We start from the raw sequence: 12,179 nt of genomic DNA on the forward strand, positions 1-12,179 counted from the left end.
GGAGCGGGAGAGAGGGAGAGGGGAGGGAGAGGCGAGCGAGGGAGAGCTGGGAGAGCGAGCAGAGAGCGAGAGCCCGGAGAGGAGCGGGAGGGAGAGGGGAAGACAGACGCACGCCGAGGCTCGGGCACTGGAATTCCATTAGAAAAAAGTGAGCCGGCCAAGGGGTAGCGGGAGAAGGTTTTTTGAAAATTTCCTTCGTCTTGGAGCGAAAGAAGCGACTCTGGTCTCTCGTCCTCCACCCAGGCTCCCGCTGGATTGTTCCCTGACACTTACCCCCGTCGGTGGATCGCTTATCTGTTTGCATTTTATTCTGACCCTCGCCCTCGTCGTTTCCTTCCAACCCCCTACACTCCCGTCGCCTCTCCCCTACCTCCCCAGGCCCCTCCACAGGAGCGCAGGGGACCGGACCCGCGGGGACTCGCGCCTCCTGGACCAGCGGAGGGACCGCAGAGCTCAGGACCGCTCTCGGCTGGGAAGCAGACATCCACAGATATACCTGTGTATTTAATTTTAGTGGGCGAGGGGGCGTCGAGAGGCGTCCACCGCCATTCTTCCCCACCCCCTCCAGCCAGAGACGAGAATCGCCAGACTCAGGATCTTCATCGGGTGGACTAGCTGGGATCTCCACATTGGATTTGGGGTTGATTATCACTCCTTGGCTATTATTATTATTTTTACCCAGGGGAGAAAGACAAAAAAACAAAACTGTGGGATTTATTTAACATGATCTTGGCAAACGCCTTCTGCCTCTTCTTCTTTCTAGGTGAGTACCTGCGGGCAGCGAGGGCAGCGGGTACGCCGGAGCCAGGAGGGGCTGCGCAGGGGGAATGCGAGCAGCCGGGGATGAGGGGGACGAGTGGGGCGCGGGGGTGGCCGGCAGGGCGACCGGTGGGAGAGCGCGACGCGGAGCGAGCCAGTCCGGCGCTGCTGGGCGCGAGCCGTGGCTGTCTGGTTACTAGGAGGGATTGGGAAGGAGACTTAGAACACCCAAGCCATGTCCCCCCACCCACCCCACGCGCGCGCGCGCGCGCACACACGTACATATACACACACACACCCGCCACTCACACACAATGATGTACTCATTTCTCTCAAAATAATGGGTTCAAATGGCGGCAACTTAAAAGAAAAACAAACCCAACTCTCGGTCTGGAAGAGAGGAGGGTGGAGAAAGGCTCAGTATAGGTGAGGAGATTCCAGTTCCACCTTTCCCGGCTCCCAGAATCGATTGTGGTGGAGGGCACGGGTTTCTCCAGGTGCTCCTTGTTGGACATCTGTGGGGGGCAGCGGGCGCGCTGGTAACCATCCCTCACCTGCCAATCAGCCGCTGGAAGATGCACCCCATTTCCAACTCCCGGAACCCCTTTCTGCAGCTCTGCTCCCTGGAACACTTTTCAAGTTTCTCCCCACCTTTTGCCCTCTCTGCTGCTCAGGCTCAGCCAGATGGGTGGGCGGGAATGGAGGGTTGTGAGGAGTGCTCCCTGCTTTTCCTTCCTCATCTCTGGGGGCTGGGGACCCTCTAGCTAGCTGGTGGGAAGAGAAGGGAGGAGGCCAAAGTTTTCTTCCTTGGGTGATTGGAGGAGAGAGGAGTGATGAAAAAACCAGGTCTGAACAAAGACCACTACTCATTTTGTAAGCCCCCTTCCCCAAGCGCCGGGAGGAGGGGTTGCCTGGTGCCCCTAACCCTAGGCAGGCTCTTTCTCACCCGGAATTCCCAACCCTGGCTCACTTTTATGCTATGTGGCATCTCAGCTGCTTGTGAAGTGGGTATAGAGAGAACATTCTGGGAGTGGAGGTGAGGAAAAGAGGGTGTTTGCAAGCGCTGACTGGGAGTCCCAGGCAAGACTGCTGTCCCAGAGCAGATGCTCCAGAGGGAGCTGGTGACCAGTTTGTTTGAGTGTGTGTGTATGTGTATGACACATCTGCTTCAGTGTGGGCGCTATTCCTGCCACCCTGGCCTGCTGTGTGGCTGGTGGTGAGCCAGGCTGCCCAGCTGGGTCATGAGTGCACTTTGTTCCTCTTGAAGGAGGGGACAGGGGAAAGCCTGGGGAAGGAGGTGCTGGTCTCAGAAAGATGTGGGTGGTCTAATAAGTGCCTCCTGTCTAAGACAAGGGATTTCAGTCAATGTTGGCCTTGCTTGGGCCCTTTGTCCACCCCCTCTCCGACCCCCTTCTCCAGCATGAGTTGGCCCTGCTCTAGGGTGTGGCCTTCACTGTCCTGCTGCCCAAAGCCAGAGTCAGCTTCTCTCCAGAGTAGGACGGGCTGAGGTAGGAAGCTGGTAGGTGCTCTGGGCCCACCAGATCCTGCAGCCCATCCCTGCAACCTTTGCAAGTGGACTCTCATTCTGCAGGGGCTGTTATAAAACCTGACCTTTCCTCCCAGCGGTTTGAAAAGCCAGCTTTCTGGGGCCAAGAAGAAAAGAAAACTGTAATTTGTAGAAAAGCAGTCAAATTGCACACTGATGAGCTGCACACACCCCAGGCCTGTAGGACTCCCAGGTGTGGGCACCCTCTGAGGTCCTCCAGTGGAGGAGAACAATGTGGGATCCTTAGTCAGTCACCTCCAGGCCCAGACCCCATGTTGCAGGCAAGCCTTTCCCAGCTGAAAGGAATGTTCTCAAGGTGCGTGTGGGGGGGTGAGGTGGTGTGCTGGTCAGAGATGCCCACCCTGGTGTCTGTGACCCTGGGGCCGGAGTGGTGAGAACATAGGAGAGTAAGGTCAGCAGCCCCTTCGGTTAGAGCCCTACAGTTCCCTACCCTCGAGAAGCCCCTTTCCAGAGCTGGGTGAGGTGTTAACTGAGTGACCACAGAGCATTGAAAAGGTCTGGGTTAGGCCAGTCAAGAAGGAAGGGATAGGTAGGTGTTACGGAAACTTCAACCCCAGGCCCCTTTCCTGGCAAGGAGCCTCACAGTTGGGAGTTGGTTGGAAATTCCACTTGGGGGGAGAGGTTTTTCCTGGAGCTTTGGTTGGGGGCATGGTGAAGTGTGTTCCCAGGAATAGGGCCTTCAATGTGCCTCTCCCAAGGTTCAGAATGAGGTCTAGGTGTGGGGAGGCCTTCCTGGCCCAGCCACCCTGCCCCCCAGTGTTGCCATGCCCCGGGAGACGGTGAGATGGGGAAAGCCACTTGCGGGTGGGGTCTGGTCAGAGGCCAACCTCACATTGGCAGCTCAGGGCTGGCAGGGACTCGGTGCAGGAGAGTTACAGCTGTGTAGTCGCTCAGTCCCCTGGGTCTCTAGAAGCTCTTCTACACCTCTTTTCTTTCTTTCTTTCTTTCTTTCTTTCTTTCTTTCTTTCTTTCTTTCTTTCTTTCTTTTTTTTTTTCCTCACCTGAGGACATTTTTCCATTTTTTGTTCAGATAGAGCAGGAGGGAGAGAGGAAGAGAGAGAGAGAGAGAAACATCGACGTGAAGGGACACATCGAGTGGCTGCCACCCGCACGACCAACCAGGGCCGGGGACAAACTGCAACCGAGGTGTGTGCCCTTAGCGGGAATCGAACCTGGGTCTCTCTGTACCGCAGGCCGACGCTCCAACCGCTGAGCCAAACGGGCCAGGGCTACACCTCTTTTCTTGATGGATCTGAGTTTCCTCTAGATCTAGAACTTGGAAATGCCACCAGGACACCTTCTGACCTTTATTGTCATAGAATTCTTGGTCCTGAGTTGCCATGATTTCTTTCTCTGGTTGGGCTTGATTGCTTCCGGGGGTCATGACATCAAGAGTCAGGGACAGGTGGCAGTCAGGCAGTTTGGTGAGAGGATGCACCTGGCCTCTGCGGAGTATCTCCCACCTGGTCACGTGCCAGCTGGCAGGATGGGGGAAGCCCTTGCTTTTGGTACAGGAGCCAGGATTCTGTACAGATCATCTCTGGGGCTCTAGGCCCCACCTGTAGGGCAGGCAGGGTAAGTGTCCTTATTGCCCCAATCCTCTGGGCCAGTGTCCTGATCAGCAGTCCTGCTGAGGGTGCCCCTTTCTCAGTCAACTTCAAATACGGTCAGTGTGGGAGGGGAGAAACCTGCGGGGACACTGGGTTGGTGATCAAAGTCAGTGGAAGGCCAGGAGCTGGGTTGGGCTTAAGGCTCCGGCTGGCTGACTGGCTGGCGAGGTGGGGGCAGCAGGTGCAAGTGAGGCTAGGTCAGCTCAGCTGCTCCTGGGTGGCCCAGGTGCACCAAGTCCTGCTCAGGGACCTAGGAATTTGCTGAAGCCCGGAAGTAAAGCAGATGCCCCACTGTCTGCACCCATACTCCATGCTGATTGCTGATTTCTTCTCTGGTCTGTCAGCTTGGCTGGCCACAGCCTTTAGCTCTTCCTGTCTTGAAGCAAAATTATGGTTAGAGGGTGAAGGGAATGTCTTGCTCTTGCCCCCTGGCCTCTCCCCTCCAGGCTCACCCTCTGCTTCTCGTGGGCTTGTGGGTAGGCCTGGCCCCTCTAGGAGCAGATTCCTTTCCCCTCCTGGGCTCTGTTGGAAGGAACCAGCTCTCAGTGCAGCACTCTGCCTCTAGGTGTCGCTGTCTCCTTGCGGTAGCTGCCCCCTGAGCAGGGCCTCCAGGGGGGAAGGTTTGAGACCTGGCAGCTCTGGGCAGAGATGGGGGGATTCTTCCCCACTATGAGGAGAGGGCTTCTGGCCTAGGATCGTATTATGTTTTGTGGCAGGATGGAGTGGAGGAAGACTCCCAGGTCACTCCTTGGGTCTTGGAAAAGGCAGTCTTGTCTCTAAGCCATGTTATGGACTTTTTCTGGGGCAGAATCTGGAGTGAGGGGCTTGGAGAGGACAGCAAGATGTCTGTGATAGATGAAACCAGCTTGATCTTGAAAGGATCAGGTGGGCTTCTCCCTGCCCTTCACCTCTTCAAGGATGCCCTGTCTCCTAAGGACTGTGGGTGTGGACCTTCTAGGGTTGTGAATAGAAGGAGGACATCAGTTTCCTGCCTGTTCACTTTTGGGGAAGCTGGACTCCATGTGTGAGACAAAGACCTAGGAGGGACCTGCAAGTGACTTATTATTTGGCTTTTGGAAAGGAAAGAAAGGAGAGACAGTGGGGGAAGGTTTCAGAGGAGGGTGGGAGGAGAGGAAAGAAAGAAAAATAGGAGAAAGAGAGAGAGAGAGAGGACATGGTTTGCTTAGAGCATTTTTTTGGAGGGGTTGGGGTGGAGACTGTCTCTGGAAGGCACTGTTTTAGGTCTTGGCTTCTGTGAAGTTGAACTGGGTATGTGGAGGGGCTGGGCTGGAAAGGGGTAGGTCCTTTCAGGCACACCTCAGACCACAGGTCAGGCTTGGCTCCAGTCTTCGCTTGCTCTCGCTCTTTTTTAAATGCCCCGCCCCCCCCATTACAGAACTCAGAATCAATAGGCTAGGGGTCCAAGAAGCCCCTTCAGCTTGTGTGTTATCTTCACTTGTCATCTTCCTTCTTTGGGCCTCAGTTTTCCTATGGTAAAATCTGGGGCCTGGACTCTGGTGCTTAAGGTTCTAACAGGCCACGAAAATTAAATTACTATCTGCTGTTTACATGGCTTAACCAATGCTTTGGTGGACCTCTTGCTGGAATGGAAGCTGATAGGCCTGGAGGGTACTAATGGGATCCCCTCGGCACACCCCCAACCCCAGCAGCCCCCAGCTCTCTGCTGAGGCTGTCACGTTCTTCTTTGGCCTCCTGGCATCTTTGACAGTCTGTGGTCTTGCTCCAGGGCTGTCTGGCTGGGCCCGTGCTGAGGGGTGACAGGGTAGAGAGAAGAGAATCTGATAGAGCCAGGGCAGAATTGCAGCTTGAATTCTCTCTAAGGTTTGAGGAGGAATGTTGGTGCCTTGGGGTCAGCAGCCCTTCTGACCTGCTTTGTTGGGGAGGTGGCATTGAGTGGACCCTGATGTGCTTTGGAGTAAATGGGTGTGAATTTCCAGAGGGGCTGACCCTCAGCCCTGCATCTCTGTGGGAGATTGTGGTGGCCCTCACTCATGCTTGTCTTCCCTCCTCACCACCCCAGACGAGACCCTCCGCTCTTTGGCCAGCCCTTCCTCCCTGCAGGGCCCCGAGCTGCACGGCTGGCGCCCCCCAGTGGACTGTGTCCGGGCCAATGAGCTGTGTGCCGCTGAATCCAACTGCAGCTCCCGCTACCGCACGCTTAGGCAGTGCCTGGCCGGCCGGGACCGCAACACCATGCTGGCCAACAAGGAGTGCCAGGCAGCCCTGGAGGTCCTGCAGGAGAGCCCGCTGTATGACTGTCGCTGCAAGAGGGGCATGAAGAAGGAGCTGCAGTGCCTGCAGATCTACTGGAGCATCCACCTGGGGCTGACGGAGGGTGAGCCTGGGGGGGTGGTGGTGGTGGTGAGGGGAGTGGGGGCCCAGGTTCAGGGGCAGGGCTCAGTGATGGAGGGAACTGGCCAGTTAGCTCTCTGTCCCTCCCTGCTCGGGGAAACAAGAGCCCAGAAGAAGCAACCTCCTGATCTAGGAGGGTAGCCGAGGAGGAGAGAAGGCACGGTGGTGGGAGGAGAACACGGCTGGGGCAGGGTGGAGGGACCGGAAGTAAATCAGGACAGAAGGACCTGTGACCGTGTGAAGTGGTCACAAGGGAAGGTGAGGTAAGAGTCCCAGGCAGATGGAGAGAAGGCCAGGCCGGCCGTGTGCATGCAGAGCTGCGCGGCGAGCACCCAGCTCCTGCCACTGCCACCGCCGGGCACCGAGTGAGGGCTGGCCCCGCCAGCTCTGCCTGCTCCCAGGAGGCCTACTCTTCAGTGGCTTCCTGACCCCACGGCTGTCCGAGGCACCTTCTACAGGGCTTGGCGCAGCGTGAGGGCAGCAGGTCCATGCTCCTCGATAGGCCTGCTCCCAAGTCCCCAGGCAGAACCTGTAACCATCCCCACCAAAGTCTGCCTCCCCTCTTCCTCCCCTTGCAGACTGGAGTGCCGAGGATTTGCACATATTGTGGGAGGTTTGGCCATCTAGGTCAGACGTTCATTTCTTAATTCAACAACTGTTTATTGAGAGTTTACCATCTATTAGGCATTGTGGGAACTGTTTAGCGCAAGCTGGGGCAGCCTCTGCCTTCGGGGAGCTCCTCATCTGGGGTTGCAGAGAGGTGAGGGCTTTCTGTCCTTTGGGGTTTGAGAGCTGTGGGAAGCACTGGGTGCTGTGAGCACTGAGGAGGGGCATCTGACTCCTTGCTACAAAATCTTGAGAGCCTTTTTGGAGGAGGCGGCCTCCCAGCTGAGCTGCAGTTACATGGTGAAGAGCTGTAGGAAGTGTGGGAGGTGCAGGGAGGCTGGGCAAAGGCCTGCAGGGGGAGAGCGAAGTCTCTATGGACCCAGGTACCAGACCACAGCAGGGGGAGCTGGAAGTGGGGTGGGGGGAGGAGTTGTAGAGGGGGTACATGTTCCGGTGGGCAGCCGGGCTCCCGAGCAGCTTTAAGTGAGATCATCCTTGCTCTCTGCTTCAGGACACCATCCATGTGGTTTCGCGAAGAGAGCAGACGGAGATACTGGACAGCACTGTGTGACCGGCCAGGGATCATGGTGTCTGAATGAGGCAGGGCAGGAAAGGAGGAGGATGTAAGAGCTTGGTGAAGGGAGCAAAAAGTCAAGGAGGCCACCCAGTTTCTGTCTTGGGAGACTGGGTGGGAAGTGGCTCTGATCACAAAAAGCAGCAAAGGATTTGAGTGGGGGGAGGGCAGAAGATGATGAGCTTATTTGGGGGCATATGCCTCTCATTGGCCATGCCCTGCAGGTAGTTGGGTGTGCAGGGCTGTCGCTCAGGTGACAGATTTAGGAGTCGCCATCAGCCTGTAGGTGGGAACCAGGCCAAGGGAGTGGGTGCCATCACCATGGGAGGGGGGCAGGGACAGAGCCCCAGGACCACCAACATTTAAAGTGGTGCAGGGGAGGAATGGGGCCTGCAGGGGTGACTGAGGAGTCTCAGGGAGAGATGCTGGACAGCAGGAAACCAGGGGAGGAGCTCACTCTCCCAAGAAAGGAGTGTACTTTAGGTCAAGCAGAAGAGGGTGGGGGAGGGCCCTGGATGCCCTGGGTGAGCGGCTTAGGCAGCTGGCTGCTGGCAGCAGGAGCCTAGTTAGGGAGTGCATGGCAGCAGGAGCCTGGTTAGGGAGTGCATGGCAGCAGGAGCCTGGTTAGGGAGTGCATGGCAGCAGGAGCCTGGTTAGGGAGTGCATGGCAGCAGGAGCCTGGTTAGGGAGTGCATGGCAGCTGGAGCCTGGTTAGGGAGTGCATGGCGGCTGGAGCCTGGTTAGAGAGTGCATGGCGGCAGGAGCCTGGTTAGGGAGTGCATGGCAGCAGGAGCCTGGTTAGGGAGTGCATGGCAGCAGGAGCCTGGTTAGGGAGTGCATGGCAGCAGGAGCCTGGTTAGGGAGTGCATGGCAGCAGGAGCCTGGTTAGGGAGTGCATGGCAGCTGGAGCCTGGTTAGGGAGTGCATGGCGGCTGGAGCCTGGTTAGAGAGTGCATGGCGGCAGGAGCCTGGTTAGGGAGTGCATGGCAGCAGGAGCCTGGTTAGGGAGTGCATGGCAGCAGGAGCCTGGTTAGGGAGTGCATGGCAGCAGGAGCCTGGTTAGGGAGTGCATGGCGGCTGGAGCCTGGTTAGGGAGTGCATGGCAGCAGGAGCCTGGTTAGGGAGTGCATGGCAGCAGGAGCCTGGTTAGGGAGTGCATGGCAGCAGGAGCCTGGTTAGGGAGTGCCTGGCAGCTGGAGCCTGGTTAGGGAGTGCATGGCAGCAGGAGCCTGGTTAGGGAGTGCATGGCGGCTGGAGCCTGGTTAGGGAGTGCATGGCAGCAGGAGCCTGGTTAGGGAGTGCATGGTAGCTGGAGCCTGGTTAGGGAGTGCATGGCAGCAGGAGCCTGGTTAGGGAGTGCATGGCAGCTGGAGCCTGGTTAGGGAGTGCATGGCAGCAGGAGCCTGGTTAGGGAGTGCATGGCAGCAGGAGCCTGGTTAGGGAGTGCATGGGCAGCAGGAGCCTGGTTAGGGAGTGCATGGCGGCTGGAGCCTGGTTAGGGAATGCATGGCGGCTGGAGCCTGGTTAGGGAGTGCATGGCAGCAGGAGCCTGGTTAGGGAGTGCATGGCGGCTGGAGCCTGGTTAGGGAGTGCATGGCGGCTGGAGCCTGGTTAGGGAGTGCATGGCGGCAGGAGCCTGGTTAGGGAGTGCATGGCGGCTGGAGCCTGGTTAGGGCGTGCATGGCAGCAGGAGCCTGGTTAGGGAGTGCATGGCGGCTGGAGCCTGGTTAGGGAGTGCATGGCAGCAGGAGCCTGGTTAGGGAGTGCATGGCAGCAGGAGCCTGGTTAGGGAGTGCATGGCGGCTGGAGCCTGGTTAGGGAGTGCATGGCAGCAGGAGCCTGGTTAGGGAGTGCATGGCGGCTGGAGCCTGGTTAGGGAGTGCATGGCAGCAGGAGCCTGGTTAGGGAGTGCATGGCGGCTGGAGCCTGGTTAGGGAGTGCATGGCAGCAGGAGCCTGGTTAGGGAGTGCATGGCAGCAGGAGCCTGGTTAGGGAGTGCATGGCAGCAGGAGCCTGGTTAGGGAGTGCATGGCAGCAGGAGCCTGGTTAGGGAGTGCATGGCGGCTGGAGCCTGGTTAGGGAGTGCATGGCAGCAGGAGCCTGGTTAGGGAGTGCATGGCGGCTGGAGCCTGGTTAGGGAGTGCATGGCAGCAGGAGCCTGGTTAGGGAGTGCATGGCAGCAGGAGCCTGGTTAGGGAGTGCATGGCGGCTGGAGCCTGGTTAGGGAGTGCATGGCAGCAGGAGCCTGGTTAGGGAGTGCATGGCGGCTGGAGCCTGGTTAGGGAGTGCATGGCAGCAGGAGCCTGGTTAGGGAGTGCATGGCGGCTGGAGCCTGGTTAGGGAGTGCATGGCAGCAGGAGCCTGGTTAGGGAGTGCATGGCAGCAGGAGCCTGGTTAGGGAGTGCATGGCAGCAGGAGCCTGGTTAGGGAGTGCATGGCAGCAGGAGCCTGGTTAGGGAGTGCATGGCAGCAGGAGCCTGGTTAGGGAGTGCATGGCAGCTGGAGCCTGGTTAGGGAGTGCATGGCAGCAGGAGCCTGGTTAGGGAGTGCATGGCAGCAGGAGCCTGGTTAGGGAGTGCATGGCAGCAGGAGCCTGGTTAGGGAGTGCATGGCAGCAGGAGCCTGGTTAGGGAGTGCATGGCAGCAGGAGCCTGGTTAGGGAGTGCATGGCAGCAGGAGCCTGGTTAGGGAGTGCATGGCAGCAGGAGCCTGGTTAGGGAGTGCATGGCAGCTGGAGCCTGGTTAGGGAGTGCATGGTGGCTGGAGCCTGGTTAGGGAGTGCATGGCAGCAGGAGCCTGGTTAGGGAGTGCATGGCGGCTGGAGCCTGGTTAGGGAGTGCATGGCAGCAGGAGCCTGGTTAGGGAGTGCATGGCAGCAGGAGCCTGGTTAGGGAGTGCATGGCAGCAGGAGCCTGGTTAGGGAGTGCATGGCAGCTGGAGCCTGGTTAGGGAGTGCATGGCAGCAGGAGCCTGGTTAGGGAGTGCATGGCAGCAGGAGCCTGGTTAGGGAGTGCATGGCAGCTGGAGCCTGGTTAGGGAGTGCATGGCAGCAGGAGCCTGGTTAGGGAGTGCATGGCAGCTGGAGCCTGGTTAGGGAGTGCATGGCGGCTGGAGCCTGGTTAGGGAGTGCATGGCGGCTGGAGCCTGGTTAGGGAGTGCATGGCGGCTGGAGCCTGGTTAGGGAGTGCATGGCGGCTGGAGCCTGGTTAGGGAGTGCATGGCGGCTGGAGCCTGGTTAGGGAGTGCATGGCGGCTGGAGCCTGGTTAGGGAGTGCATGGCAGCAAGAGGGAGGAAACGCATCAGGTGTGGAGACGGGATAGGGAGGGGTTCCTGACCAGCGGCCAGGAGAGTTCACCTCTGCCCGCTATAGGAATATGCTGTGCTAATTATCTACAGCACTATGGCCATTAGTAACAAAGTGATTCCTCATGCATCAGGCATTCCTCCTCCCATTTCTAGCCACCTTGCATTCTGGAACTAGACATGAGCAACGAGCGGGGCCCAGGCGGCCTCTGCTGCCCAGGAGACGGAGGTCTCGGATTCAGTGAGCTGGGTCCTTTAGCTCCTTGTTTTCTTTTTTTAAATCCTCACCAGACAGAGTGGGAGGGAGGGAGGAAGGAAGAGAGAGAGAAACATCGATGTGAGAGAGACACATGGAGTGGTTGCCACCCACACGACCACAGCCGGGGCCACGCAGTACGTGCCCTTCGTGGGAATCGAACCCCGGACTCTCTGGTCCATGGGCTGATGCTCTAACCGCTGAGCCAAACTGGCCAGGGCAAGCTCCTTGCTTTCTTTCCAGCAGCCTTCCATTTCAACCCCACGAAGATGGGCAGCAGGTCGGGTTGGGCAGGCTGGGGCACGCCTAGGGGAGGGACAGAACTGCCTGCTGGAAGAGCCAGTGCGCTGCCCAGAGAACCTTCCCACCTGAGGGCTCCCTCTGGAGGACCTGACTGGAGCTGGGCAGTGAGGGGTTAGGAGGATAACAGTAAGCACAGTGTGTGTTTGTGTTGCACACTGCGGACTGCACCGTGGTCTTGCAGGTCCTTTTGACCCAGGAATGCCTGGCTGGCTGGAGGCAGCTCAGCTCCAAATCTTGAGCTGTTGTTGGTGTATTTACTCAACAAATGCCTGTTAAGTTTAACAGAACACCTGCTGTGTGCTTCAAAGGGTTGGGCCCTGGCCTGTTTGCTCAGCGGTTAGAGCGTGGGCCTGTGGCCCAGAGGGACCCAGGTTCCGTTCCTGCTAGGGGCACGTACCTCGGTTGCAGTTTGTACCCGGCCCCCGTTGGGGTTGTGTGGGTGGCAACCACTCGATGTGTCTCTCTCACATTGATTTTTCTCCCTCTCTCCCACCCGCTATATCTGAAGATAAATGCAAAAAAAAAAAAAGTCCTCACGTGAGGATTAAAAACAAAAAAGAAGTCATGATTGATCCCTATGCTGGCCAGTGTAGGGCTGGGAGACTCTTCCCCTGGGCCCACTCTAGAAAAGTAGACCCCATGCTTTTCTCATTCCTCAGAACCCTGCCCCCCCAACCTATCCTCAGGACCCCACAATCCCCTTTCCCTGGGTCTTGGGGCCAGAGGTAGTTTCTGTTAAGAGCTGACCAAGGGAAGCCTGGAGGCCTTTTAACAGCAGGTACTGTTCCTGTGAGTAAGAGGATCTACCTGACAGTCAATTACTCATG

The 12,179-nt window shown here is 58.0% G+C and overlaps 1 protein-coding gene across 1 annotated transcript in view; it reads left to right on the forward strand.

Moving 5' to 3' along the window:
- Positions 1–245: 245 nt before the first annotated feature.
- The window catches only part of GFRA2 (GDNF family receptor alpha 2), an 85,278-nt gene continuing 73,344 nt past the window's right edge, over positions 246–12,179 (forward strand). Inside the window, exons 1-2 of the mRNA XM_036240463.1 lie at positions 246–763; positions 5,978–6,292. Coding sequence (XP_036096356.1) covers positions 724–763; positions 5,978–6,292 — 355 coding nt within the window. The 5' untranslated portion in view covers positions 246–723. The remainder of the gene's footprint in view (positions 764–5,977; positions 6,293–12,179) is intronic.

This window comes from Molossus molossus, unplaced genomic scaffold, assembly GCF_014108415.1.
Source record: "Molossus molossus isolate mMolMol1 unplaced genomic scaffold, mMolMol1.p scaffold_m16_p_4, whole genome shotgun sequence".
NCBI classification, from domain to species: Eukaryota; Metazoa; Chordata; class Mammalia; order Chiroptera; family Molossidae; genus Molossus; species Molossus molossus.